Raw genomic sequence first — 26,151 nt, forward strand, 5'->3', positions numbered from 1 at the left:
AATTAGTATCATTTCATAAATAATATACTTGTAAAAATAATTATTTTAATTTTACATTTTTTTTTAAAGATAGAAAAATATATTTTCAAATCGCCATGTAAGAAAATTAAACTTTTATTGTCATTTTTAAAGCGCCTAACTTATCCAACTCAAAGTGTCACTCAGCCATAGAGTCAAATGTTTATTCCATCTGCTTTTTAAAAATTCTTTCAAAAAAATATAAATAGTAGTGCCGAGCATATTTAATGTGACTCAGTGCGATAAAATGATTTTCAGATAGAAGTGCTCAGTAGAAGAATACCCCTTCTGTTTATCGAGATAGGCGAAGTCGATAATTTTGCAAATGCATATTTTTCAAGGCCCTCTGGTTCGCCGATTTTGCCAAATAATTTTACCAAAAGCACTGCCTCGAAATCATCTTCATCGAAGTTTGCCTTTAAACTGTAAGTATTCAACAATTATTTATGCCGGCCGGTTAAATGTGCTCTATTACAAAAGAGATATTTATACATATATATGCAAGGCACCCGTATTAGAGCCATGTCAAGCACCGCCGATGACCATCCACTTTCGGCTTTGCCAAAGAACCTGATTGCGTATTATCCAGTTGCGCGAAAGGATGAGACTGTGTCGGAGGACTTCCACGGGACCGAAATCAAAGACGTCTATCGCTGGCTCGAGGATCCTGACTCGGCGGAAACGGAGGCATTTGTCAACGCCCAGAACAACATAAGCCAGCCGTTCCTGGAAAATGGTGAACAGTGGAAGAAAATTAACGCAAAACTCACCAAGCTGTGGAACTATCCGAAATATGGCTCGCCGATGCGATATGGCGAATTTTATTATTATTACAAAAACACCGGCCTCCAAAATCAGAGTGTCTTATATCAGCAAAAAACGCTGGACGGCGAGAGCCAAGTGTTTCTCGATCCGAATACCCTGTCCGATGATGGTACCGTGGCCTTGAGCCAAAAGGAGTTCTCCGACGACGGCAAATACATGGCCTATGGACTCAGTGAGAGTGGCTCTGATTGGATAAAGATTTTTATCCGAGATGCGGAGACGGGCAAAGACTTGGGCGAGGTCCTGGAGAAGGTTAAGTTCTCCGAGATATCGTGGACCAAAGACAATAAGGGATTTTTCTATGGCGTAAGGAAACCCCAACTCTGTAAGAATTAAATTAAATTGTTCCCTTTTGTAGAGATATCCTGATCAAGATGGTAAAACTGATGGATCCGAGACTAAACAAAACGAAAATCAAAAGTTGTACTATCATCGCGTTGGCGAGAGTCAAGACAAGGATACACTTGTGGTGGAGTTCCCCGAAGAGCCCTCATGGCGCATGTAAGACTTATACTAGGACATTTTCCTAACATCTATTAAACAAATTTGTTATTGCAGACAATCCACTGTGTCTGATTGTGGAAAGTATTTGATTTTGGCCATTGTCAAAGATTGCAGAGACAACATTGTTTTTTATGCTAACCTTAAGCCGGGTGAGGAAATCAACTCCAAACTGAGTGTTACAAAAGTTGTTGAAAAATTCGAGGCGGACTATGATGTAAGTTTATAATTTATTGCGTGTATTTAACCATATTCTAACGCTTGATTTTCAGTATATCACCAACGAAGGCTCCAAGGTCTACTTCCGTACCAATAAAAATGCACCAAATTATCGAGTTATTGTTATAGATTTTGAGAATCACCAAGAAGACAAGTGGGAAACGCTAATAGCTGTGAGTTTCTTCAACAAATAACACCTATTATTTTGTATAGTATTAACCTTTTTATATTTCGAACAGGAGCATAAATCGGATGTTTTAGACTGGGTGAAGTGCGTGGACGGCGACAAGTTGCTCGTTTGCTACATAAGGGATGTCAAGGTAATTAGTTAAGCATAACCGTTTTTTTGATATACCGTCACTCGTTTTTTTCCCGTTTTCAGAGCGTTTTGCAAGTTAATTCCCTAACTGACGGCAGTCTCGTGCGAGTTTTTGATTTGGATATTGGCACTATTGTCGGAACATCCGGGGAGAAGCGATACTCTGAGATATTCTACAACTTTTCATCGTTTTTGAACCCCGGCTCCATTTATCGTTATGACTTCAAGACGCCTGACCAGGCGCCCACTCTGTTTCGCGAAATTAAACTCAATCTGGAGGGTTTCCGGCGGGAAGACTATACTGTGGAACAGATCTTTTACAGCAGCAAGGACGGCACCAAGGTGCCCATGTTTATTATTCGCAAAAAACGCGATACAATTGAGCCGCGACCATGTCTGCTTTATGGCTACGGAGGCTTTAACATCAGCATGCTGCCATCATTTGGACTCTCGGGGTTGAGTTGCGCTTAAATGTTGTCGTTAATTAATTTATAACCCATTAATTATTTGCAGCCTAATGTTTATAGACACTTTTGATGGTGTCCTTGCCTATCCTAATCTGCGCGGCGGCGGCGAATATGGCGAGAAGTGGCACAATGGCGGTCGGCTTCTCAATAAGCAAAACGTCTTCGATGACTTTCAAACGGCTGCCGAGTATTTGATTGCAAATAAGTACACGACCAAGGATCGTCTAGCCATTCAAGGTGGCTCCAATGGAGGACTACTTGTGGGCTCCTGCATCAATCAGCGGCCGGATTTGTTCGGAGCAGCTGTGGCCCAAGTCGGGTATGTTAATCTGTAAACCCCAAATATGTATATAAAATTATTATTTATTATAGAGTAATGGATATGTTACGATTCCACAAGTTCACCATCGGACATGCGTGGTGCTCGGACTATGGCAACCCGACCGAGAAGGAGCATTTCGAGAATCTGTACAAGTTCTCGCCGCTGCATAATGTGCATACGCCAAGAAGTTCTGATAAGGAATATCCATCTACTCTGATTCTCACGGCCGACCACGACGATCGCGTCAGTCCGTTGCACTCTCTCAAGTTTATTGCTGCTCTCCAGGATGCTGTTCGTGACTCTGAGTTCCAAAAGAATCCGGTACTCCTTCGGGTTTATCAGAAGGCGGGCCATGGCGCCGGCAAGCCCACGTCCAAGAGAATTGAGGAAGCCACCGACATTTTGACATTCTTGTCGAAGAGTCTGAACGTTGATGCGGTCAACGTTTGAATCGTTATTCAATCAAACAAATAAATGCATTTCCCGAAGGTCAAGTAACGCATTTGGTTTTACGTAATGTATTTAAAAATTATATTTTCACAATAAAATTATTCATGATTTCAAGACTTTTTGCTAATAATCGATCAATTTATTTTTACCGAAGTTCTCAATAAATAACGAAGAAAACGCAGATTAAACTTTCTAACTACCCTTGCGATTTAAAATTGAATCATAGGATCAAATCTGAAATCGATCATATATAAGCCTAAAATATTCGCATTATTTTATAAAACTGGAAAAGTTATCATTTTTTTCTTACAATTTTCTGATCGTTCCTATGTCATCTATATATATGTATATGTATAGTCCACCGCTTCGCCATGCTCCGAATTATATACTAGTAAAATTATATAAAAGAATAACTTCATAGTTTCATTCATTGCTCTTAAATTTGTTCCAAAGCAAATCTCGCGCATGTGTTCATACATATGATTCCCAACTGGTTCAAACATCCCCGGAACGAAGTGACTGCTGCTGGCCACATCTCAGAAATGTGTTGTGTTACAAAAGTTGCAAGTCATTGTTTATTAGTGTTCAAAGTTAGTAAATGATCATACATACATACATACTAGTCATAGATACTTACTGAACATAGTTACTGCATACTCACATACTCACTGCTCATAGTTAATTGCTGATCATAGTTATTTACTGATCATACTTACCTACTGTTCATAGTTACTTAATGTTCATTGATAATTACTGATTATAGTTATTTACTAATCTAAGTTACTTACTGGTCATAAATACTTACTGTTAAAAATCTACATATTCAATTTAAAATTTAATTTGTGTAAATTTTTTCACAATTTTGTACCCCTTAAAAAATTTGAAAAAAAAAATAATTTTTAGCCGTACTAGCTAGATCGATTCAGCTTTTGGTGCTGATCAAGAATATATATGATTTATATGGTCGAAAATGACTCCTTCATTGAGTTTCAACCTTTTGCCTAGAATTATAATACCCTGCAAGTGTATTTTTAATTTCCCGAAAACTAAATACTGCAGATTAGCGTAAATTAGCCTCAAGTTCCCCTTCTCTTAAACGATACGTTTTAAGCTATGCTTAAACTAAATTTTAGTAGCATGTTCGCAGTTTGTTGGAGAAGAGCAAAATCTTTTGATTTTATTTATTTTTACCACTATGACCCCCGTTTAAGTTTTTTTTTTTTTTTTTTTTTTTGAAATTATAAAAAACAATGAAATTCTGTTATTGAATTAATTATTCAATCACCAGCTTTATTGGTTTTACTGGAAACGTACAAATTTACTTTTCCTCTGGCTTGCTGAACACAAAGGTCAAGTTGCACTTGCCGCAGTAATGACGATCTTCGTGGGCAGCCATGAAGACGCCAGCGCCGCAGTTCTCACCGGGGCACTCGCGACGCAGACGGTGGATCTTGCCGTTCTCGTCAACCTATAGATACAAAGAATAAGATCGTTAATTATTCGCACAAAAAAGCAAATTATTGGGCTCTGGTTAAGTCACTCTGAAATATCCAAATCTCAAGTCAAAGAGCGCAAGACCAAGACTCAAGAATTCCAAGAACAGATCAGAAGACGATTCATGGTGTGTACCTTGTAGTATTTCAGGACAGCTAGCTTGACCTTCTTCCTCTTGTGCTTGATCTTCTTGGGGGTGGAGTAGTTCTTCTTCTTGCGCTTCTTGGCGCCACCACGAAGGCGGAGCACCAAATGCAAGGTGGACTCCTTCTGAATGTTATAGTCAGAGAGGGTGCGGCCATCTTCCAGCTGCTTGCCAGCAAAGATCAGACGCTGCTGATCTGGAGGAATTCCTTCTTTGTCCTGAATCTTGGCTTTGACATTTTCGATAGTGTCCGACGGTTCGACCTCAAGAGTGATGGTCTTGCCCGTGAGGGTCTTCACGAAGATCTGCATCTTGTGTTCCAGTCACCAAAACTGCAAGAAAAGACAATCAAAACATAGTTATAGATATTTAGAGTATAGAAGCATTTTCAATAGTCAGGCCCAGTATAAACAATTCAGCAATACAATCGTTATAGTAAATATTTTGTATTTTGTTTGTTTTATTAAATCAAGCATCTTAAAGTAGGCAGCAGGAATATTGATGTTTTCGGTTTATACAAGCAACACTGCATTGATAACTCCATCATTTTCCGGATTATTCGTGACCTGAGCATATTTGCCCCAGACCACTTTTCCAGTTTGCGTCACCAATCCAAGCTCAGAGATGTTGACCTCGATAACCGTACCCTTAGTGATTACTCCCAGCGACGTAAACATGGGGGAGCTGGGGTTCTTCTTCACTCCGATGATGGGCAGATTGAAGGTGGCCTTCAGTTCCGGATGCGTCACATGGGCCTTTTTCATGCGCAGACCCATGGGTCGGATGAAGCGCTCAAACTTGGGCGGCTTGCGGGTGAAGTTCTCCCCCACGAAGGTGACTTTGGTGACCATGCGCTTCCATGCCTTTCGCTTCGTCTTGCCGGTCTTCAACACCTTGAAGACTTCAGCATCCGATTGGGCGCGAACTTTGGGGATGGGAACGTCCCATTTTCCGGCCTTCTCCTTTCTCTTCTGCTTGATCATGTTCGAGAGGACCTTGGCACTGGACTGGATGCCACGGTCGAGCAGGTAATGCGGCAGAGCTCCATCTTCCACCTTCTCCTCCTGCTTCTTCACCTTCTTCTCCTCGTGCGCTTGGATCTTCTTCTTGATCTGAATCTTTTCGTTGCGCCGCTCCTTGTTGAAGAGCTTGGCTTTGATGCCGCGCAACTTGCGAGCCTTGCGTGCTCTGTCCTTGGGAAGACGCGCTTCCTTCTTGCGTTTGCGCTCTTCATAATCCAATCGCCGGCCATACAGCTTGCGATGGCGCTCCATATACTCATTCTGCGGCATGATTGGTTATTTAGTTCTGCAGGCCAGTTCTGAAATACATGAACACATTAATTTCATATGCAGTTGCAGATGGCGAAATATGTTCCCTGTGGATTAACCAAGCCTTATAAGCTAGCCACAGAGAACAATTTACGCGGCACTTCACTTACCTTAATGGATAAATTTAAATTTCACACTATTTTTCTTTTTTCTTCAACACGAATATTTAAGCAATGAGTCGCTTGCCAATGTTACATGTGCACTGATATTTTGTTCGTACTGCATTAAAAATGAGCCATATACAGCACTCGTTACGATTTACAAGTGTAAAGACTGCTTTAAACTTGTATTCGCGTATTTTATTTCACTTAAACAACACTTAAAATTAAGCAACCCCAAAAACTTACCTTACTTCGGCAACAGAATCAAAGGAAAGAAAGAACCCGACATATAGCGTGACAGGAAGTTGAAAAATTCGTCGGCAGGGTTGCATTTGGAGTTGAGTGTTGGTGAATTAGTGCCTATATAGAAACGCGTGGAATGAAACAAAATTCAGATTGAATTCAATCTGAATTTTGTGCACCGCCTAATATATTTATTAAATATTTGTTATATATAAATTTTTTTTTTGTATAAGTAATCATTTTAAAAATATTTTTATAGTTTCTTTGTGATTATAAAGTTATATAACACTTCTAGACTCAATAATAGGAGAGAAGCCGCCCATCCACCTGTATAATAAATATATATGGTCAACTTTTAAATTAAGATAGATTTTCAGAATTCTTACAAATCAAAATAATGAAAGCAGGGAAGACACCAGCTAGACTTACTGGATACACAGTATACAATGACTGACAAGCGGGTTTTTTGGTTTGTCGCCGTCGAAGGATTCGTTCCACAAAACCCTTCTCCTGCGCATTGCACATACTAAAATATTATTATTTAATTTAATTTCTATTTGTTGTATTTAACTTACGCTGTTCGAAAAATTTCTGCATACTGGCTGTTTTTGGGGAAAATCCAATTTAAAATTTCAACTTCCATTAGTCCAGAAACATCACGCAAATCGCAAATCTCCTTAGCATCAAAAAACTCTGCAATAACTGGATATGCGTCCACTACTTCACAATGAAAAGCGAAACCGCCGGCCTTGAGATATGGTATAGCTTCTTCAATATGAGAAAATATCCCCAATTCATTAGGAGATCTTGATGATGAAAGTTTCTTTTCTATTAATCTCGTTATAGAAGCATTTTTACTTTCCTTTGAATTTGTATAATATTAATTCATAATAAAAAAAAATAAGAAACTAAAAAGTACTCACTCTAAATAAAACTTTGTAGTATCCGATATCTTCAAACGAAATTTTTAATGGACTAGAGGTTATTTCATCCACTGTTGCAGGTCCTTGATCTGAAGAGCTCAGCAATCCTCCCACCACAGAAGATGTGTAATAATTGTACATTACCAGGGAAAACAGAAATAATGTAATTACGAGGAATCGCACGGAACGGTCTCTAGGAGTTGGGTCCAAACCCTGTTGACACATAGCACCAAATGTCTGGAGAATCCTTTCTACGCAAGTAGTTTTAATGTCAAATTTATCTTTATCCGCATTAAGTAGAGGTTCAAGTTTTAAAACCGCTCTCCTTTGTTGAAACTTTTTATCAACTATCTCAAATATTATCCATATTATGTTAAAAGCTGAAACAGTTAACAAGGAGAAAACCCAAACTCTATCACTGAATGGGGATAAGAAGTTTCCGCTTGACCCATGTGTATCTAGGTCTGGGGTATAACGGTACAGAAACGCCGTCTCAAATTTCCAACTTTGATGTATTATATCAAACTCGGCAAACCGATTAATCCGATTGAAGGCTCCAGATGCTGCAATATCAGCCTCATTGCGCATTACGATTCCCAACAGACCAAGCCGGAAAGTTGTATTTCCCAAACGTCCCGCCCAACCTCTAGAATTTCGAAAATTAACGGTGAAATTAAAACGTTCTCGCAAAAGAGTCAAAAGCTCATAGTGGTATTTTATAAATGCCGCCACTCCGGAATCTTTGGTAGGTCGTGAGAGAATTGATTCAATTTGTTCATTTGAAATAATATCATCTTTGTCGATCTACGATACGAAATAATATTTATTTTTTATTATTCGAATCGGCTGTAATAAAATACTTACAACGCTAGCTCCTCGTAGTGTTATTCCGTTAAATTGACCACGAAAATCTATGCTTTGTAAATAAAAAATATCACGAACCATGTTCATTTTACCATTTTTTAAAGTTCCTATCAAATTAACTTCTAATGCGGATCGTAAATGTCGTCCTTTTGAGTGGATATCCCAATATGCATATCCATCATCTGTTTTATTAACATATGTTATTTGAGCGTTTGGCCCAACATAGTTCAGTTGTAATGGAAACAACGAATGAACTTCAAGGTCTACGCCCCAGAGAAACCATTGATAGGTTTTATTAAAGCATCTATTTTCTGAGGCTTCAGAAAGGAGCTCAGATGTTCCGTTACATCTACCGTTTACCACAACAGCAGTGCGCGCGTAACTTTCTCTTGTCAGTATTGAAGGTAAAAAATAATATTGGTTAATATGAACGACGCTCACTAATTGATTTAGAGCCATTAAGGCGGCAGGCGCTTCTTGGAAATCTAATTGGTTTTATTTAAATATTAAATCCTAATTAGGTGGTATTTATTTAATGAAAATATATATCTAAATTCTTACCCTTAACTGAGCATGAAAACAAAATTATATGCTTGGTATTTACCAAATTTACAATAAAATTGGTTAAGACTGATATTTCCATATTAAGGCTTACTTTACTTATAGCGAAAAAGAGAATAAACAAACCGAGTGCGAACCTCATATTCAATGGTAATTTTCGTCAAGCATTTTATCTTTTTATATGGCAAGTGATTTCTTTTGATTGACAGCGTGAATTGCAGGTGGTAATTACTTATTGCACTGGTAATTGGCTCCATTATAGATTAAATTGGCCTTTTATGGGTGGTTATGATTATTTATAACTACTTTTTAAGTTTGTTCCAAAAAGGATGATTGTTATGCGAAATGGAATAGAAATTGAAATGATGAACTATCGTTCCATTCGAGAACATCGATTTTGTATGTATCGGAATTGGGTCATCACTAGTTTGTTTATGTTGATAACCAATGAAACGAAAATAATGAATTCATAAAATGTCGTCAATGTTCAGATATAATCTTTTGAGGAGTGTTAAACCGTACATTCCCTTCGTACCGCAACTCTCCAAATCTATGCTACGTGTCCTTATTCAAGTTTCTGTGCACTTCATTGAGACAAAAAAGTCGTCTTCCGAGGTGCTTTCACTTGCAATAAACAAAGTATCAAATGCAGGTCATAAAATTCCCCCGAACTTTTGTGAACTCTTTACAATGGTTTTCCTAATGATGCAAATATTTTTGAGATATCCAAAAGGCGTAGTCAAACATCATGAGCTGCGAAAGTGTTTAATGGATGATTTGAAGTACGTAATTCTTTTTATTTACATATATTTAAGTACATAACATATAACTATGATCTAAAATTGTTGCACAATTTATTCTAAACAAAAACAAACCCTTACTATTTCCTTATATATTAGCTTTACAGAAGAATACGTTGATGATATATGCAAAGTTCTCCTTAACCATCGTGAAATTCTGTGTAAAAACTTTTCCGAAACGAAAATGGACCGTCCCAAGATTTCAAAGATGCAGTGGAGAATTAACATATCTTTATCTCTAAAGTAAATAAAACTCTTTTTATCTAATTTTTTGTACAACAAATTTATACTTTTTAGCACTGTTCACATGGATGAGCCAACTATAGTTCTTCACTTTAAACTTCAAAACAAAGAATTTAGAACTCTGGAATTACCGTTATCAATGTTTCAACAAGTACGCTACAACATCGCTTTGCTCTTAAATGAATTGCAGGCATTGCAAACACGATCTGTTTTAAAATAAATCCATACATAGACTGTAATTTTTAAGTTGTTTTCTTATTGATAAAATGTCTAGTTATAAGAAATTCTAATTCATCTGTTTGTGATGTTTTGGTATTCATTAAAATAAAATATCCTAACTTTTTAAAGTTGTAGGTTTCTATATTTATATTTCGTGTTCCCTTTCCGTCGTTTCAATCGAGAAGTCTTTCCCCTCCCATTTCTAGCTTTTTATCGCTTTATTAATCGATTAGGTTAACAAAATGGTAAGACATTATTTTTGCGGTAAATAAAATATGTTATTAAATAAAATTTATTCTAGTTACCACTTTCACTGTTGAAAACGGCGCAGAGCCATCCTATGGTAAAATGAAGCGAGGTAAAACCTTAATTTACACTCATAAATTTACATTTTGGTTTCTAGTTAGTGGAGCTGAAAAATGGTGAAACTTACAATGGTCACTTGGTCAGTTGCGACTCCTGGATGAACATCAATCTGCGCGACGTAATTTGCACCTCGAAGGTAAAGGGTCATAATCATGAATGTCGATGTGATTAACAAAATATCTTAATCCAGGATGGCGATCGTTTTTGGCGCATGCCGGAGTGCTATATCCGTGGCAGTACCATCAAGTATTTGCGTATTCCCGACGAAGTCATCGACATGGTAAAAGAGGACGCGCAAGCAAAGTCGAGGAACCGAACGGAGATGAATAAGAACCGCGGCGGCAACTCATCGCAAAATCAACGTGGCGGTGGCGGCGGAGGTCGACCAGGCGGTGGCAACCGGAACAATGCCGGCAATCGAAGTGGCCAAGGCTACGGAGGAGGTGCTGGTAATAATGCAATGCGCCTGGGAGGGGCTGGGGGGCAACAAGGGAATCGCCTCCCACATGCTGCTAAAAACAATAGGAAATAGTTTTTGTACAGACGACGACAACCGTCGTGGTAGTAGTAATAAATTCCCCTCAACCAATTAAAGTCAATTATTTATTATTAAAAGGTTGACATTTTTATACATGAAACTTTTACAAAATGATGCCCAGTCTCGATTATTTCATTCACACAAAGTTCTCTTTGCTCAAGCAATTGGAATGAACTGTTTTGTATATTTCTAAGCAGAATCCTCTGCACTGTGGCTATTATGTGTGTGCCTCTTTCTAGGATCCAGAAGTAAGGACACATTGCGAAAAAATAGGCACTGACTATCCAAAGAGTGTGTGTTGCTTTTTTTGTATCATGTATGTAATTTCATTATATTCGAATTTTATTTTGCCTATATTTACTTTTTAAGAAATATTTAATAAAGAGTACAGGTAAACAAATGTAATAATTGTATATTGTAGCTAAACGAATTGACGGCTTTTTAAGAACTCAAGCATGCCCTGTACATTGGCATTGACCTGTTGTTGTGGCGGCTGTTGCGACTGTCCGTTCAGCAAGGTATTGGCCATCGCCGCCATGTTGTTGGGCATTGCCAATTGCTGCTGCTGTGGTTGATTGTTGAAACCTAGGACAAAGAACAAAGGATTCATTTTAAATTGTAGCTGGCAAATTCATTTTTGAGGGGTTAACGTACCACTTTGGGAATTTTGTTGCTGCTGTTGAGCCAAATGCTGCAAAAACATGTCCTGCTGCTGTTGAGGATGTGGTGGAATCTGGTTTTGGGGAAATGATGAAAACTGTCGAAACGAAAGTATTGCCGGATCCATTGTTGTCCAATCACTGTTGTTGTAAACTGTGTGGTGGAACGTATCATATTAATTAAAAGTAATATACTGTAATATAGTTTATAACTCACCCTTATTGTGTGCCATTGGATGTGGTAATTGTGAATCTCCACCGCCCACACTCTGTCCCGGATTTTGGTGCATGGCCGCTAGGTGATTCCAATTGGCAGCCATCGGCATTTGATGCTGCCCTTGCTGCGCCATATTCATGAAGGGCATCATTTTACTCGTGTGCTGCTGCAGCCTAGATGGCCCTCCGGCCAAACCTAAGGTATTCACATGATTGAAACCCGGCGGCGGCATGCGTGCTCGCTGCATATTGTCCACCATCTGATGATGCTGATGCTGATGGAGTGGCGGGGCCACTTGGGGCTGTTGTAGTGGCAACTTTGGGCCGGCGGCATTCTCCGTGTTAATACTCTGTTGTTGAACAACCTCATTCTCCATTAGCTCAGCGAGTCCCTTTTGTGTCTCAATGAAGGGATCGAAACCTGTTGGGAGGGATAAAGTTAAGCAAAGTCTGTACAATTGATAGTTATAAAACCCTGCTTACCTAAGTCATCGTCGACTATGGAGTTTGGCTGAGTAAAACGATTTTGTTGAGATTGCGAATTTGGGGGCTTGAAATTAAAATTAATGTAAGTTTAATATTATCAAATATATCATAGCAAATATGTTTAAGGAAACTCACCAGATTTTCAAACATTCCCATCAGCCTCTGTTTCTGAGGTTGCTGTTGTGAGTTAATGAGTCCTGAAAATATGACAGATCTTTAGAACATCTTAAGAAGTTAAGAAACAAACAGTCTTCAAACCATTTTCCACAAAAGGCGAAGAATTCAGTCGATTGTTCTCCATGAATGCAGCCACTCGCTGTGGTTCATTGCCATTCATTTGCGGCGTGTTGTGTCCATTAAGATACGGATGGTGCGCCGACGATTGCTGTTGTGTTTTATGGAAATCAAAGAACTTGGACATATTGCCGCCAAACAGATTATCGCCTGCCTGCTGATGCTGCTGCTGTTGTAGCAATTGTTGCTGTAGGAGAGCATGGGCCTGAGCTCGATTTAAATCAAGAGAGTTGCCCTGAAAGTGGCTAAGGAAATCTGAAAACAAATATTTGTTCATAGAATAAGTTTTATACCTGTAAAGAGGAGAATAAGAAGTAAAACTCACCATTTGCAGGACCATTAATCTGCGATAAATTATTCGCAAAGTTGTTGCGCTTTTGTAGCTCGTGCATGCGAAGGAACTCTTCCTGTTGATGCAATACTTGCTGATGGTGGTGCTGCTGCTGCTGTTGCAGATGCTGCTGCTGCAGAAGTTGCTCCTCTACATGCCTCGTGTTGCGTAACATCACATTTTTGAAGGCTTCTTCCCATTCTGTAAATATTTAAATACATAATTATAGTCAAATACCAAAGTCTATAAAATAAGTTCTTGCTGTGTGGATTCCTACTTTACGAATAGGTTATAGAGTAAAGAGAAATAATTACCATTAGCATTTAATGCCTTTTGGATTCCATCAATATCTATGTAGGTTTTGAAAAGAAAATATAACAATATGTTACTGAACAAAATACAAACGTATGTATAAAACATATACATAAATACTGGGAATTCAGTTATTCCCGCTCTTACCATTGACCAAGTCCGGCAAATGAGACTGTCTCATCTCCAAATCTAGCTTATTCTTGATTAAGGGCGCTTGCTGGAATGATGACGATGAGAAAAAGCTGGGCGCATCATCGAATATATTGAGCTTAGACAGAGCATCTGTAATTGAAAGCATGGTTAGTGAATTGATAGTTACGAGTGAATCTTGGACACTTACCAGTCACACGGCTACCGTTCTCGTCCAGGTCTAGGGATTCTTCTGCTGGCTCTTCGGCCAATGAGCCGCCTGTTTCCTGACTACTACTATTTGGTGCAACAGTAGGACTGCTGCTGCTGATAGTCTCGCTAGCCACTGGTGTCGAACCAGACGACACATTCGGCTCTGACTCGATGCTAGCCTCTTTGCTATTATCGGCCTCCTCCTCCTCCGGGATTAGTACACTTTCTGGCTGGCTCTCCGAATTCACACTATTGCACTTCTCCTCCGGGAAATCACTCTTTTCACTTACACTACTCTCTGTGGAGACGTGACCCTCACTATTTTCGCTACACGAGCTGAGAGATCTTTCAACGTTCGCTGCTGCTGGTGATGCCGCTAGCGCTGGTAATCTCTTCTGTGGTAAACTATCTTCACAGCTATCATCAGTTGCTTCTGGTTGCTTCTTTTGTGTTGCTACACTCTCTACTCTGGGCTCTACTCGCTCAGTCTGCTTGGGCGCTGGTCCAGTATCCTTGCTCTTCTTCTGCTCCTTAGCCCGATCCTTCCGCGATCGATTATTGCTAGAGCTGTGCGTTGTCTCCGCCTTTGTAGCAGGCGGCGGTGCTTCCGCGGTTGCTGCCTCAGCGAATGTCTCGGTACTAGTGCTGCCTCTCGTTTCGGGAACATTGTTCTCCTTATTAGAGGCATTGGAATTACCATTACCACTATTTTTATTCTTCGATTTATTTTTTTCGTGTCGCTTCTCGTTTCGCAGCTTCTCTCTTTTACTTTTGCTACTGGAATTTGAATTCGTAACTGCCGCCTCTCTTCCATTGATGGGCGACACCGATAAGCTGGGCCATGCCTCCTTTTGCTGAACATTATTTGCTCCTCCTCCGTTAGTATTATTCGCACCTGCGGATCCCCCGCCCGATCCGGATGCCGACGACGATGACGAGGATGAGGCCGACGACGACGATGGAATTGCGCCTAGTTTGGGTTTATTATCAGTTCATTTAGTTGCCAGTTTGCGATAAAATTACCATTTGCTTTAGAAGCAGCGCCGTTACCATTTATAATACCTGCTGTATTCGGTCCAGATGAGGCAATAAGAGTATCATGTAGTCGCTTCTCATACTCCTGGTGCTTTCCCTGATGCATTTCCTACAGGAAGCATGGCAAAATTTGGCATATATATTGACATAAATATATTTCTGTGGCAGTAGCTACCTCTTTTGTAAAGCTGGCCTCGGGATCACCCAGCTCGTGTAAGTACATACAGTCGCCCTTAGGACACTGCTGGTTCTTCATAAAGTGGCTGCAGTATTTCGTCGTTCCCAAGCTAGTCTTTATTAGTCGCCCGTCGATCATAATATTGTTGACGCTCTGTATGGCCCGCAAGGCGTCCGAGTTGTGAACGTATGTAACGTAGGCCGAGGCAGATGGACCCTTTAAGTCGAAAGTAAACGAAAATAAGTAAACAAGGTAGAAGCAGTTGGATTCGGCTCGGCCGAAACTGTAGATACCCTTGCAGATTTCATATTCGGAGGTAACTCATAAATTACCCTTTAAAATTAAGAATTACGCATACAATACTTGTGTTCTTTTATTTTTTTTTTTTGTTGTAGCCCACCTGTTCTGGTCCCTAAAAAATAAAAAGTTGTAGATTTTTTCACCAAATTTCGCCTTGAATAAAATATACAAAATAATTCAACATATATACAGATATATTAAGAGTAATTTTCGCTTACCCGATCAGAGGTAATTAACCAAATTTGGAATTGAAAAGAAATTTTGATAAATTATTTCTCGGTTTCAATGAGAACATCTCAATCTGGACAAGTTCTCAGGGAAACCAACCTAAAAACAAATGGCTCATCAACTCGGGTATTAGTGGATCGACCACCGTAAGTGTTTATAAATATATAGAGACAGGTAAATAAATAATTGAATCTTACAACTCTTACCTGGACCCCGGCATACGTGGTACTTGGATTTATAACGACTTTATGAATTTTCCCATATTTACCAAAATACTCATGTTTTTTTAATATCTGCAAGACACAAGTACAATGTTAGCACGTATTCAACCCAAGCTCTGGGACTAGCTGAACCTACGTCTGCGTCAGCAAGTCGCGGTGGCAGGCCGACAACGAAAACCAAGTTCTTTTGAACCACACGCACATTTGCCAGGTGCTTACGGTTCTCCGTAATCTTCTGCTTTCGCTGTTGATCCCTTTGGCGTTTTTGAGACTTGAAGGCAATCATCTGAATACATTGGGGAAGAATTTGGCATTAGTAAGCAGGCAAAATATGAAAGAGATCATTAACTCACTTCTTCCTGCGTTAGCGGCTTAAAGTCCGCCGGGTTCTCAGGATATTCCTTCCGGCACGCCGGACACAGCTTGTTCTCATCCGTGCGGATCCTATGCCAACAAAATCGGCAAATCTGTACCAAAAATCAAAGAAAGTTAATTCCGAGTAAAAGGTGATTGTGTGGATGTGTCATGCCCACCTGGTAGCCACAGGTGCAGGGGAAAAATGTCAGATCGTCCACCTCCAGAGGCTCCATGCACAAGGGACACTCGACGGCGTCATCATTGCTGTTCAGGCCGTTCATTTTTCAGTTGTTTAACGGTAGTTTACGAATTCCCAGTGCTAAATTTTAATTTATGGTTGATAAGAATGGGAACCAAGCTGTAACATATGTAATACAGATAAAGAATTAAAGTTGTGACAACTACGTCAAGGTGGATAATACATAAACTAAAGCCTCTGCTCGCAAAGATATTCTCCTTAATTTATAGGAAAATCAAAGCATGATTCACCAAAACATTGAAATTTATATTTTTCACACTAAGAAATCCAGTTTACGGAACCTGGCACCCCTATGAAAACAAGTCTACGAGACTCGGCACCTGTGGATAAACCTTGCGTCTTGTGTTTCATCCAAGTAATAACAATATTTTCCAACGAAAAAAAATTAGAAGCAAATATAATGCATGGATCGAGTGATCGAGTAATGAATCATTTTCATAACTGTTCTTGGTTGATACATCGATTGGACCAATGTTGATTACATCCACTTTCATGTTTACGGTTTCAGTTGGTTGTATATATTCAAATATGTACATGCACACGTATGTATGCACGGCCGTCTGCACGCATACAAACAAGTGTATTTTTAAATATGGATACCTTTTCATAACAGAGATCAAGAAAGATTTTAACGTATGTACTTAAATTTGTATGTATGTATGTATTCACAGGCACAAATTACAGCTTTCTTCTTTGTAGGAAAGAAAGTATTATTTAGAGTTTAATAACCGGTGGCATATAGATACGCTTCAATATGTGTGATCAGTTAAACAACAAAAAATACATATCTCAGATGTACATCAGTAATATGTTAACCTACTATAAATGCGCACATAAGCACTATGTACATGCACATACGTAGCACGTACAATTTTTTTTTGCCACTACCACTATATAGAAACATTCACTGCTTTACGTGAACAAATTTGGGCAAAAACTTCCGAAACGCATAACAAAATGCATAGGAAATCGATTTATACGGGAATAACAATAAGCAAATAGGAAATAAAAACGATAAATGTACATAAGCGAGAGTATATACATACACATATGTATGTACACGTAACACGTATGATTGTAGGTGTGATGTAGGGTTTTCTTTATTCACTCTGAATACTTGATGGATATTCAATTTGGAATTGAACTTGCAGTTTGTTACTTCTGAACGTTTTTAATATTATTGGTAGCAAACGTATCAAACGAAAGTACTAAGGCTAAAAATAAACGCAAAGTAAACGAATGGATTCGCCAAATTAAAGACTTCTTTTTTCACACGAAACATTCGATACATATTCATTCATAACTCGATCTATCGATAGTTACGAGCAAAAATAAGGTTGGTATTTAATCAGATTATTGTAAATAGGACTTAAGACTCACTATGGAATTCATTTTCTCTTTGATTTTATAAATCAAAAAACTACTTATTTGTTTCCAGTCAATAAAAGTCTGTCAATAAATCATTTATATATTGCCAAAAATGTCCCAGCTCAAAATCATTTATGTATTTTTTCCCCCATTTTGAAAGTGTCAAAATAATGAATATATCTTCGGTTAGTTCCAATGTTTTTCTTTAAATAATAATAATTGTTTTTATTGAAAATTAAACGCTGAAGAAACTGCTGTCCAGGATTTTTAATGTTCCTTTTACTTATAACATAACACAGCATAAAAGTACAATTTATGATTAAATATTATTGTTTCACAATGTTTAAGTGTCACTGGTAGTGACTTGAAATTAATTCGGACAAGTAACAGGTCACCAGTGCTGCCAGGTTATTACCACACGTATTAGCTAGATTCTGAGCAAAATGTAGGTAAAAAACCTAAATAAAAAAATAAATGGTGAATAACAAGCTATAACCAAAAAAGTATAAATTATTAATATTGCTTATTAAATTAAGCAGAAATTACGCAAAATTCGGGCCCAATTTTTTTATTGTAAATAATAATATATAATATAATTCCAAAATAAAAAAACGGTTCTTTTTCTTTTGATAGTGACGGCACAGAAACATCGATGATAAAAACATCGATAACGTAAAAATTCAAAAAACATCGGTGCATCGATGTTTTCATCGACGTTTTTTCACCTCTACTTTCCACTTAAAGTTTGTCCGCCGCACCTGTGAAATTCTTAAAATGGTACGTTACCGGTTTAATATTCGATGATACATAGTATAAAATTATTATTAATAATTTAAAAATTTGCATTTGAACTCATAAGGCTGTGTACACTCGCACAACTTTGTTGAATAATATTGTGCAGCTATGGAAGTATGTGTGCAAAATTTTTTCTGGAAATTTAACATTCATTCGACCTCTCTGCCTGCTAATCTGTAAACGCCAATCTGACGCAAATTCATACATTCATACATACATGTACATTTGTGCTTTAAGAGCATCAAATGATTTTGAATGCAGGCTAATTGGCAATTGACTAAGATAAAACAATTTGTTGCTCCTTGTCATAATTTGTTCCAGCTCAGATAACTCTTATATAAACGACTTGCAATATATACATACATACATATGTACATATGTGTGTACGAAGTCCAAACGACAAATGTCATATCTTATCATAATTGGTAAACAGACCAGAAGTTCCGGTTTAATCCATCCGCAAATTGCATTGTTTTTTCCCCCCACCGCCCATGCCTCTTTCGCTATTGTGCCTCTTTCGCTATTTGATATCCAAAGTTGCGTTTGTGTGTGTAAATTGGAAAAACATGGACAATGGTTAGTTGCCAGCAAACTCTGCCCTATATTTAGTTGCTTTCTTAGCAAAGGATTAAGCAAGATTGCATAACAAGGATGGGGTGATATGCCTGAATAGAATTTTATATTAACAAGTTTACAAAGTAAGCCCTTTCTTTGTAGGTCAAGTATAATATAAAATGTAATGCTCAAGTTATAATAGAGTATCAGCTAGTCTAAACTAATAATAAACAAACAAATAGCTATGTATATATTTGTTTGTTATAGTTATCATATTTGCACTAAAAGTGCTGATTGAACTGCGAAATCTTTTTATTTAAATAATGTAATGTGTGCCAATTGTCTAAAAATAAATACTCTAGTAAAGTCGAAGGCAAAGGCTGGATGGAAAATGTATAATTAGCCCAGCTGCAGTCTATACTTAGCCGCAATTAGTATGCAGGGATTATTTGTACATATGTAAAAAATAGACTTCAATAGACTTTTAACGAATCCTTTTAATCCACTTTCCAGGCTGAACCAATTCGCGTTGTTGTGACTGGAGCTGCTGGCCAGATTGCCTACTCCCTCCTGTACATGGTCGCTCGCGGCGAGGTCTTTGGCAAGGAGCAGCCCATCATTCTTCACCTGCTGGATATTCCACCCATGGTCGGTGTGCTAGAGGGTGTGGTCATGGAGCTGGCCGACTGTGCTTTGCCGCTGCTTGTGGAGGTTGTGCCAACCACCGACCCGGCTGTTGGCTTTAAGGATGTGTCTGCCGCTTTCTTAGTGGGCGCCATGCCCCGCAAGGAGGGAATGGAACGCAAGGATTTGCTATCTGCGAATGTGAAGATCTTTAGGACGCAAGGCCAGGCACTGGATAAGTTTGCCAAAAAGGATGTGAAAGTGCTGGTCGTCGGCAATCCGGCTAATACCAATGCTTTGGTGTGCTCTTCGTATGCCCCATCCATTCCACGGGAGAACTTCTCTGCAATGACCCGGTTGGACCAGAACCGTGCCACCTCCCAGATCGCCGCCAAGTTAGGCGTACCAATTTCCGCTGTTAACAACATTATCATCTGGGGCAACCACTCCTCGACCCAGTATCCCGATGCTGGCCAGGGCAAGGTCACTGTTAACGGTGCCACGAAGTCTGTGGTTGAGGCTGTAAGCGATTCGGCCTATCTACAGGGAGCCTTCGTCGAGACGGTGCAGAAGCGAGGAGCTGCGGTGATCGCCGCCCGCAAGATGTCATCGGCCATGTCGGCGGCCAAGGCCGCTTGCGATCACATGCACGACTGGTGGAACGGAACTGCTCCCGGCAAGTTCGCCTCAATGGGCGTCTTCTCCGACGGCAGCTATGGCTCGCCCAAGGATGTGATCTTCTCCTTCCCCGTGGAGATCAAGAACAAGCAGTGGAAGATCGTCGAGGGCCTCACTCTCAGCGACTTTGCTAAGACCAAGTTGAGCGTAACTGGCAAGGAGCTGCAGGAGGAGAAGGACGAAGCGCTGTCTGTCTTGGATTCGAATGTGTCCAACTTGTAGAGGAGTAGTTGACATTAAGCCCGAATTAATAATTTCATAGTTGTGCATTTAGGAACAAAGTTCAAGGCAATAAAATCAATTTGTAAATAAATCAAGAGTCTATGCTGCTTTAAGCTCATGGGAATTAATCCTTATAAGTTCCAATTAAATAAGCATTATCTTAGGCATCAATTGATATGAAATATAGCCCTCAGAAATAATATTTCCTTAGCAGTTTGATAGAACTTTTATACAAGTCAGCTTCCTTTCTTGTGTTAAGTTAATTTTTTTTGAGAAAATTATCGATATTTTCAAGGGGGATATATTTTTCGAGATATAGCGGACTTTTCCTCTCGACACTCCCAATACAGGGCAGGGGTTTATTCGCTTTAGCCAAGAGACACATATTGCATTTAAGAAACAAATAAAATCGACAGCTTTAGACAAATATTATTAAGGTATAAACGTGATATTATACCATTTATTCATAACGAAATTATATTGAAGTCACGAAGTCTAAGAATTGTACAAGTTAGTTTCATGAAGTTGTTATGTTGTTATAAGCGGTGTAAAATGTACCAAAAGCTAAGAAAAGATCGGGGCAAATGTGGGAATGAATGATATAGAACTCATTGCCTTCCATATCACGCATTCTCGGGGAAATAACAACATTAACTATGCATTCACTTCACTCTTCATCTCAGTTAATATTTATATATTATAATGATGGCTTCGTTTTTCTTAATTCCGGCTGCCCTAACTCTAGCGAAAAATATATGTGTATATATAATTAATTAAAGTATATGCCACACACACACGAAGGCGTGTCTCTTTGAAGCCTTAAGTTTTAACTACAACAATTATCAGCTAAGGATCTTAGATAACGATTAATTTTCCGTGGCTGTTCACCGTCGTTATGTGCAAAATGTCGCTCTGTAATCACACACAAGAAGAACATTTGTAACACAATATAAAATATATATATTAATATGGACATATTTATTCCTTAGCTCTCTCGGGAATATATAGAAGTAAGTCTATGTGTTGTGTGTTGTGTTTTTCTTTTTTTTTTCATTTCTTTTATTATAAAACTATTTTTTGTTTTCACTTAATTATGTCGTTATGTTGTATGCATTGTATTTTGTATGTATATATAAAAAAATATGGCTACGGTGATATATATCGCACAAAATAAACAAATAATTAATATTAAAATCGAAAAACATTCTAAAAAAACGAAAATGATCTTCCCAAGGTTATTAAACATAATGGAACAGCTATATACAATCGTTTTTTTTTTTTTTTTGTTAAAAAGAGCAATAGAGAGTGTGTGTGTGTATGTGTTGTGGATTGGCAATCATTTGGGCGCTTTTCTTCTTTTTTTTTATAGTTGTTTTTTAATTTTTTAGTTTTTATATTTTTGTTGTGTGGGTGTATTTAAAAGTGTTGTACATGGGATTTTTGTTGTGGCTGCAATTTGGGAGGACGACGACAACGCCAGAACATATTGCTTAAAACCTGATTCTCCACCAGTTCCAAGCTTGCTGCCGAGTACTTGGCCTCAATACATTCGGTTTTTATGGAAGAGAGGGACGACGACGACGATGGATGGCTCCTGCATGGTGCATGCTATTGCGGAAGCTGGACGTGCCCGAGCTGCGATTGCTGCTGCTGCTGCTGTTGCTGTAAGTGTGGTGGCAGGACACCGCTGGCGGCCTGGTTGACGGGTAGGGATATGGTCATGCTACTGATGGTCTGCGCAGGCTGGCTGTGATAACTGCTCCCAGGGCCGCCGCCTCCTCCTCCTCCCGGCTGCGGTTGCGGTATCATGTGATGCTGCTGTGCACTTAGCTTCGGCCCATCCTCGGCCTTCTCTTCCTCGCGTCGCTTCAAGCATGCCGCCTTCGGATTCAGATTACGCTCGCGTACCTGCTGTTCCAGCGTCATAATCACTTCAACGGCCATATTTAAAATACCCAGCTTCGTCTGCGGCTTGTCCGACTTCAGGTGCGTCATACACATCCGTCCCAGCTCCTTCAGCGCTTCATTGATATCCCGAATCCGAATTCTCTCACGTGCATTATTCGCCTGCCGTCGCTCCTTCTCCCGAATCGCCTTCACCGCCGGCTCGGCGTCGTCGTCATCCTCCGCCGACGAGCAGTAGCGGCGCGGTCTTTTTGATCCTTTCGATCCCGAATGCTGCCCCATTTGTCCCGAATTTGAGGACTCAATGGAGCTAGTGGGCTTCGTGTCCGAAGAGATGTCCAAACTGGTCAGACTTGAGGTGGTGGTGGAGACGCCCGCTGGGACCACTGCCGCCGTCGCATTACTAATGGCCGTGTGCTCCTTCCGCTTTTTCGCTTGTTTCGACGACGTGGACGCAGCTCCGCTGCGATCTAGCTTCAGACTGGCCAGACTGCCTCCGGCTTGACCCGCAGCAGCTGCGCCCAAGGCCAGCACCTCGTGCACTAAGGCCGCATTAGAACCGGCATTTCCGCTGCCGCTGCCCAAATGCGACGATGGCGGCGAGTTCGGCACAAAGGAAGCCAACGCCGCATCCATGTTGTCGATTGAGGCCAACGACTGATTGACGCCGGCCAGCATCTCCGGTTCGCAGTGATTCCGCAGCACATTTAGAGCATCATCCAGACGCTCCTCCATACGCACTCCCTGGAACACTGAGGCCATTGTGTGTAGACTGGAGACAGGAACCATATCGTTGGCATAGCTCGAGCTGGCGCCGCCACCGCCACTGCCATTTAGCACCGAATGACCCCAGCCAGCAGTTCCAGAAACGGACGGCTCTCCGACGACCACCGATTGAGTCAAGGGTGGCGGCGAGTTAACAGGCGTGGAGGGGTTTGAGCCGAAACTACTAATACTTTGATCCGCCGGCATGTACATCTGCTGTTGTCTCAAGGCCGCTGCCGAAGAGTTACCAGCTCCGGCCACCTTCACGCTGGCCCCGGCGCCGCCACCACCACTGAACGCATCCGAACTCTGCACCGCAGGACTGTTCTGCTGACTGTGATGGCCATGGGCGTGGGGCAGGACGTGGGCGTGAGCGTGGGGCAGGGCGTGCGGATGCGGATGTGTTAGGGAGGAATGTGGATGCGGCGTGGTGTGGTTGAGCGAGTGATGGCCAAGCGGTCCAGCCGTGGACAGTGCACTGTGCTGTGCTTGTACTGTGTGGTTGTGGTTGTGATTGTGGGCTTGCGGCGAGTTGAACACGGCTGGGGAATTCACGTTAACTGGAGCCTGCTGCTGCTGCTGCTGCCCTCCGGCAGAGCTGGCGCGGAAGGAGCTCATCGGCGGCAATGCTGTGGACACTGGACAAAGCATGCCGTCGGCACCCATTCCAAGTCCTTCCGCCTGGTGCACTTGCTGCTGCTGCTGTTGCTGGTCTAGGGCGTGCGACGATAGCGGACCGCTGTTCTGGTAAGCAGCTGCCTGGCCCATATAGCTATTGTTGCCGCTGCCCACCATTTGACCTGACTGACACCATGGTCCTCCACCTCCTCCGCTGCCAGCGGCCACCGCGGCGGCCGAATCAAAATACTGATCGACGGTCGAGGCATTGGCGAAGCGATTGTTGTTTCCCCCGTTTCCTGCATCGTGCATTGAGCTGAAGTCACTGGGGTACATCCCATTCTCTACGCCGAGGCCGCCATAAGGCGAATGGTATCCCCCGCCGCCGCTGCGATCCGCTCCAACTGTTCCCGTAGGTTGCTTGTTGGCTATCTTGTTGAAGCAGTTCTGGAACACCTCATACAAGTGCATCGGCTCGTCGTCACTGGTCGCCATTTCAGCAATAGATCTGAAATTAATAGGAATCGATGTAAGTAAAATGTAAGTAATATTTTTAGTTATACAATATTTAATAAACTATTAAACATTAAGTATTTATTTCAGCTCTGCGAAATACGTATTTTCGAATTTTAGAAATTTATCTGCTTAATTTTTAAGATTCTAAAAATTACTTCTTCAGTGTACACTATTAAAAAAAAAAAAATGTTGCTCAAAGATGCGGTTTTTAAGCTTTCCTTGGCTTTTATGTATTAAATTAAAAGAATGTTCGGTATTCCATTCAAAGTATAAAAAAAACTATGTTTTAATGTATGTATGTAAATAATACAAAAATTCGTTGATTTTTAACAGAAAAACTAGCTAGAAAAATGTATTATTCAAATTTACACTACACCAAGTACTGTTTTATAATTATTTAAATAAAAAGATAGTTTATAAATTGCATGTATATTTTAACAGATGAAATAGATGTACTATTTTGACACCATAATAAGTACATACTTTCATGATTGCACGTTATAATTATATAAAATATTTTTAAGCATAAAAAAATATTCCGCCGCGAAATAAAAAAAATAATAACATAAGATATGTTTATATTTATATTCCTACACCTGATATTTTTAATATTTTTCCCTCATAAAAGGCGTATATGTACACGATACATACATGTACATGAGGTTTACACGTATGTATGTACATACATCGGATACAACTTGTGAATCCAATGCAAAAGACTTAAAAATAATTATTAAATTTATATTAAATATAAATAAAGCAAACACACACAGGCACACCTGACGAAAGTAACTTAATTCATGTGATGTTACACCTATGCATTATACATAAGCAGTTACTTTGTTTACGAGCATTCGTACATGCATACATACATACATGTGTATGTATGCAGAATCATGAAAATGGTATCCACATACAATAAAGAGTGAAATAAATTCGTGCATAACTTTGTATACACATTGGTATATGCATACACACATACGCAAATGCATAGCCAACTGCAGCAACAAACAATTAAAATAAAAACAAAAAACATAAAACATACCCTGGGACCTGTAGTTCACTTTAAAATTTTTGTGAAAAGTACTCACCCTAATATCCACTGTAAATTCTATGTATGCAATTCCTTTTGTTGCAGCGAGAGTGTTGACGTCGAGCCACAGCCTATGTATTACATATACATTTTTTGTTGTATTAATACCAAGAATCCTTATACTTGATTGCGATTGGTAAATTTACCCAATTTCTTGTCTTTTCTCTTTTTTGTATAATGTCCAGTAAACTTCAACTAGTAAGATTATGTGTGTTGTGGGATTATATTGAAATGCACAGCTAAAAACGAACTGTTTTGCGATAAATTTTTCGTTTACACATTGTAAGTACGCGCGACACTTTAGTTAATTGATTTACTCCGCTGCGTTTTTGCGAAATTAAACTATAAGTACAAAAATTCTTTATTTATCAAATTTCAGCTCGTTTTAATTTTCGTGTGCTCGGGATCGCCATCTTTGTTCTCTTCGTGCGTCATCTGTAGCGTTGCGTTTCGATAGCACTTGATAGGTATTTCGATAAATTAGTGTCCACCACCTCCCCACTTGCTTGCGAATATTTATAAAGTACAAATAAATATTTAGGAGTAAACGAGTTTCAAACGTTATTTAATTAAGTCGATTAAATTAAAAATTTAAATATTTTAAATCTAAAATTTTGTAAATTTCGAAAGTTTTAGTATTTCTTATATTTGGTATTTTTCAATCTGAAAACAAAAACGTTTAATAAATTTTGAATACACATAAATTAAACTATTAGTGGGATAATCTCTTAATTAATAACTAAATCCTTTTTCGAATGTTAAAAAATATATATCTATTTTTAAAAACAAACTCAACCAAACCTGTTGCTAAAATGTTGAGTTTTATCGATACCTAAATGGCAAAA

General features: G+C 39.5%; 9 protein-coding genes across 23 annotated transcripts; 4 read left to right on the forward strand and 5 right to left on the reverse strand.

The window, feature by feature from the left end:
- Positions 1-204: 204 nt before the first annotated feature.
- LOC110183299 (prolyl endopeptidase) lies at positions 205-3,235 on the forward strand. Its single transcript, XM_020951537.2, has 9 exons — positions 205-443; positions 524-1,149; positions 1,202-1,344; positions 1,402-1,561; positions 1,617-1,736; positions 1,803-1,883; positions 1,946-2,337; positions 2,396-2,668; positions 2,722-3,235. Exons 1-9 carry the CDS (start codon positions 344-346, stop codon positions 3,119-3,121), a joined length of 2,295 nt encoding a protein of 764 aa, XP_020807196.2. The 5' UTR covers positions 205-343; the 3' UTR covers positions 3,122-3,235.
- Positions 3,236-4,377: 1,142 nt separating this feature from the next.
- RpS27A (ribosomal protein S27A) lies at positions 4,378-6,467 on the reverse strand. Of its 3 annotated transcripts, none has more exons than XM_020951625.2 (3): positions 6,439-6,467; positions 4,751-5,092; positions 4,378-4,589 (listed from the first exon to the last, which is right to left on the reverse strand). In XM_020951625.2, the coding sequence occupies exons 2-3, from the start codon at positions 5,069-5,071 to the stop codon at positions 4,440-4,442; spliced, it is 471 nt and encodes a 156-aa protein (XP_020807284.1). In that variant the 5' UTR covers positions 5,072-5,092; positions 6,439-6,467; the 3' UTR covers positions 4,378-4,439. The 3 variants fall into 3 exon arrangements, with proteins under 3 accessions (XP_020807284.1, XP_086686940.1, XP_086686941.1); XM_086830814.1 differs by having other exon boundaries at positions 4,751-6,081; XM_086830815.1 differs by having other exon boundaries at positions 4,751-6,081; positions 6,202-6,467.
- Ip259 (NSA2 ribosome biogenesis factor-like IP259) lies at positions 5,201-6,467 on the reverse strand. Of its 2 annotated transcripts, none has more exons than XM_020951624.2 (2): positions 6,439-6,467; positions 5,201-6,081 (listed from the first exon to the last, which is right to left on the reverse strand). In XM_020951624.2, exon 2 carries the CDS (start codon positions 6,050-6,052, stop codon positions 5,273-5,275), a length of 780 nt encoding a protein of 259 aa, XP_020807283.1. In that variant the 5' UTR covers positions 6,053-6,081; positions 6,439-6,467; the 3' UTR covers positions 5,201-5,272. The 2 variants fall into 2 exon arrangements, with proteins under 2 accessions (XP_020807283.1, XP_086686938.1); XM_086830812.1 differs by having other exon boundaries at positions 6,202-6,467.
- Positions 6,468-6,572: 105 nt separating this feature from the next.
- Ir31a (Ionotropic receptor 31a) lies at positions 6,573-8,814 on the reverse strand. Its single transcript, XM_086830811.1, has 5 exons — positions 8,223-8,814; positions 7,359-8,162; positions 7,011-7,297; positions 6,822-6,961; positions 6,573-6,762 (listed from the first exon to the last, which is right to left on the reverse strand). The coding sequence occupies exons 1-5, from the start codon at positions 8,679-8,681 to the stop codon at positions 6,689-6,691; spliced, it is 1,764 nt and encodes a 587-aa protein (XP_086686937.1). The 5' UTR covers positions 8,682-8,814; the 3' UTR covers positions 6,573-6,688.
- Positions 8,815-9,174: 360 nt separating this feature from the next.
- On the forward strand, positions 9,175-10,173 carry LSm-4 (COMM domain containing 5 Like Sm protein 4). Its single transcript, XM_020951639.2, has 3 exons — positions 9,175-9,565; positions 9,683-9,826; positions 9,881-10,173. Exons 1-3 carry the CDS (start codon positions 9,258-9,260, stop codon positions 10,044-10,046), a joined length of 618 nt encoding a protein of 205 aa, XP_020807298.1. The 5' UTR covers positions 9,175-9,257; the 3' UTR covers positions 10,047-10,173.
- A 22-nt stretch (positions 10,174-10,195) lies between these two features.
- Positions 10,196-11,349, forward strand: LOC110183275 (U6 snRNA-associated Sm-like protein LSm4). Its single transcript, XM_020951507.2, has 4 exons — positions 10,196-10,290; positions 10,347-10,388; positions 10,449-10,547; positions 10,602-11,349. Exons 1-4 carry the CDS (start codon positions 10,288-10,290, stop codon positions 10,941-10,943), a joined length of 486 nt encoding a protein of 161 aa, XP_020807166.1. The 5' UTR covers positions 10,196-10,287; the 3' UTR covers positions 10,944-11,349.
- Cnot4 (CCR4-NOT transcription complex subunit 4) lies at positions 11,001-17,496 on the reverse strand. Of its 9 annotated transcripts, none has more exons than XM_086830803.1 (17): positions 17,214-17,496; positions 16,085-16,266; positions 15,905-16,018; positions 15,688-15,837; positions 15,528-15,623; positions 14,800-15,018; positions 14,613-14,733; positions 13,588-14,559; positions 13,395-13,529; positions 13,250-13,285; positions 12,930-13,136; positions 12,569-12,859; positions 12,446-12,507; positions 12,308-12,374; positions 11,826-12,245; positions 11,604-11,762; positions 11,001-11,534 (listed from the first exon to the last, which is right to left on the reverse strand). In XM_086830803.1, exons 2-17 carry the CDS (start codon positions 16,187-16,189, stop codon positions 11,371-11,373), a joined length of 3,318 nt encoding a protein of 1,105 aa, XP_086686929.1. In that variant the 5' UTR covers positions 16,190-16,266; positions 17,214-17,496; the 3' UTR covers positions 11,001-11,370. The 9 variants fall into 9 exon arrangements, with proteins under 9 accessions (XP_086686929.1, XP_020807161.2, XP_086686930.1 ...); XM_020951502.2 differs by having other exon boundaries at positions 11,607-11,762; positions 15,537-15,623; positions 17,214-17,487; XM_086830804.1 differs by having other exon boundaries at positions 15,537-15,623; positions 17,214-17,487.
- A 657-nt stretch (positions 17,497-18,153) lies between these two features.
- Positions 18,154-20,500, forward strand: Mdh1 (malate dehydrogenase 1). 3 transcript variants are annotated; one of them, XM_020951500.2, is made up of 2 exons: positions 18,154-18,312; positions 19,399-20,500. In XM_020951500.2, exons 1-2 carry the CDS (start codon positions 18,310-18,312, stop codon positions 20,407-20,409), a joined length of 1,014 nt encoding a protein of 337 aa, XP_020807159.1. In that variant the 5' UTR covers positions 18,154-18,309; the 3' UTR covers positions 20,410-20,500. The 3 variants fall into 3 exon arrangements, with proteins under 3 accessions (XP_020807159.1, XP_020807158.1, XP_020807156.1); XM_020951499.2 differs by having other exon boundaries at positions 18,239-18,444; XM_020951497.2 differs by having other exon boundaries at positions 18,273-19,336.
- A 336-nt stretch (positions 20,501-20,836) lies between these two features.
- On the reverse strand, positions 20,837-25,807 carry da (transcription factor daughterless). Of its 2 annotated transcripts, XM_086830816.1 has the most exons (3): positions 25,453-25,807; positions 25,305-25,377; positions 20,837-24,205 (listed from the first exon to the last, which is right to left on the reverse strand). In XM_086830816.1, exon 3 carries the CDS (start codon positions 24,190-24,192, stop codon positions 22,018-22,020), a length of 2,175 nt encoding a protein of 724 aa, XP_086686942.1. In that variant the 5' UTR covers positions 24,193-24,205; positions 25,305-25,377; positions 25,453-25,807; the 3' UTR covers positions 20,837-22,017. The 2 variants fall into 2 exon arrangements, with proteins under 2 accessions (XP_086686942.1, XP_020807155.1); XM_020951496.2 differs by having other exon boundaries at positions 25,305-25,775.
- Between the last annotated feature and the right edge of the window lie 344 nt (positions 25,808-26,151).

The sequence above is a fragment of the Drosophila serrata genome, unplaced genomic scaffold (assembly GCF_035046125.1).
Source record: "Drosophila serrata isolate PLE 108 unplaced genomic scaffold, ASM3504612v1 contig_240, whole genome shotgun sequence".
Classification (NCBI taxonomy): Eukaryota; Metazoa; Arthropoda; class Insecta; order Diptera; family Drosophilidae; genus Drosophila; species Drosophila serrata.

What these genes read in the sequence shown, in the direction of transcription:
- LOC110183299 (XM_020951537.2), top strand. Translation starts at nt 344, where the DNA reads ATGCATATTTTTCAAGGCCCTCTGGTTCGCCGATTTTGCCAAATAATT. An exon ending in GCTACATAAGGGATGTCAAG is followed by an intron (nt 1,884 to 1,945) that starts GTAATTAGTTAA and finishes TCCCGTTTTCAG; the next exon opens with AGCGTTTTGCAAGTTAATTC. An exon ending in GCAGCTGTGGCCCAAGTCGG is followed by an intron (nt 2,669 to 2,721) that starts GTATGTTAATCT and finishes TATTTATTATAG; the next exon opens with AGTAATGGATATGTTACGAT.
- RpS27A (XM_020951625.2), bottom strand. Translation starts at nt 5,071, where the DNA reads ATGCAGATCTTCGTGAAGACCCTCACGGGCAAGACCATCACTCTTGAG. An exon ending in CTGTCCTGAAATACTACAAG is followed by an intron (nt 4,590 to 4,750) that starts GTACACACCATG and finishes TTGTATCTATAG; the next exon opens with GTTGACGAGAACGGCAAGAT.
- Ip259 (XM_020951624.2), bottom strand. Translation starts at nt 6,052, where the DNA reads ATGCCGCAGAATGAGTATATGGAGCGCCATCGCAAGCTGTATGGCCGG.
- Ir31a (XM_086830811.1), bottom strand. Translation starts at nt 8,681, where the DNA reads ATGGCTCTAAATCAATTAGTGAGCGTCGTTCATATTAACCAATATTAT. An exon ending in CACTACGAGGAGCTAGCGTT is followed by an intron (nt 8,163 to 8,222) that starts GTAAGTATTTTA and finishes TTCGTATCGTAG; the next exon opens with ATCGACAAAGATGATATTAT. An exon ending in ACTACAAAGTTTTATTTAGA is followed by an intron (nt 7,298 to 7,358) that starts GTGAGTACTTTT and finishes ACAAATTCAAAG; the next exon opens with GAAAGTAAAAATGCTTCTAT.
- LSm-4 (XM_020951639.2), top strand. Translation starts at nt 9,258, where the DNA reads ATGTCGTCAATGTTCAGATATAATCTTTTGAGGAGTGTTAAACCGTAC. An exon ending in TGTTTAATGGATGATTTGAA is followed by an intron (nt 9,566 to 9,682) that starts GTACGTAATTCT and finishes CTTATATATTAG; the next exon opens with CTTTACAGAAGAATACGTTG. An exon ending in AACATATCTTTATCTCTAAA is followed by an intron (nt 9,827 to 9,880) that starts GTAAATAAAACT and finishes TATACTTTTTAG; the next exon opens with CACTGTTCACATGGATGAGC.
- LOC110183275 (XM_020951507.2), top strand. An exon ending in CGGCGCAGAGCCATCCTATG is followed by an intron (nt 10,389 to 10,448) that starts GTAAAATGAAGC and finishes TTTGGTTTCTAG; the next exon opens with TTAGTGGAGCTGAAAAATGG. An exon ending in ACGTAATTTGCACCTCGAAG is followed by an intron (nt 10,548 to 10,601) that starts GTAAAGGGTCAT and finishes ATCTTAATCCAG; the next exon opens with GATGGCGATCGTTTTTGGCG.
- Cnot4 (XM_086830803.1), bottom strand. Translation starts at nt 16,189, where the DNA reads ATGAACGGCCTGAACAGCAATGATGACGCCGTCGAGTGTCCCTTGTGC. An exon ending in CGCGACTTGCTGACGCAGAC is followed by an intron (nt 15,624 to 15,687) that starts GTAGGTTCAGCT and finishes TGTGTCTTGCAG; the next exon opens with ATATTAAAAAAACATGAGTA. An exon ending in AAAGGCATTAAATGCTAATG is followed by an intron (nt 13,137 to 13,249) that starts GTAATTATTTCT and finishes AAATATTTACAG; the next exon opens with AATGGGAAGAAGCCTTCAAA.
- da (XM_086830816.1), bottom strand. Translation starts at nt 24,192, where the DNA reads ATGGCGACCAGTGACGACGAGCCGATGCACTTGTATGAGGTGTTCCAG.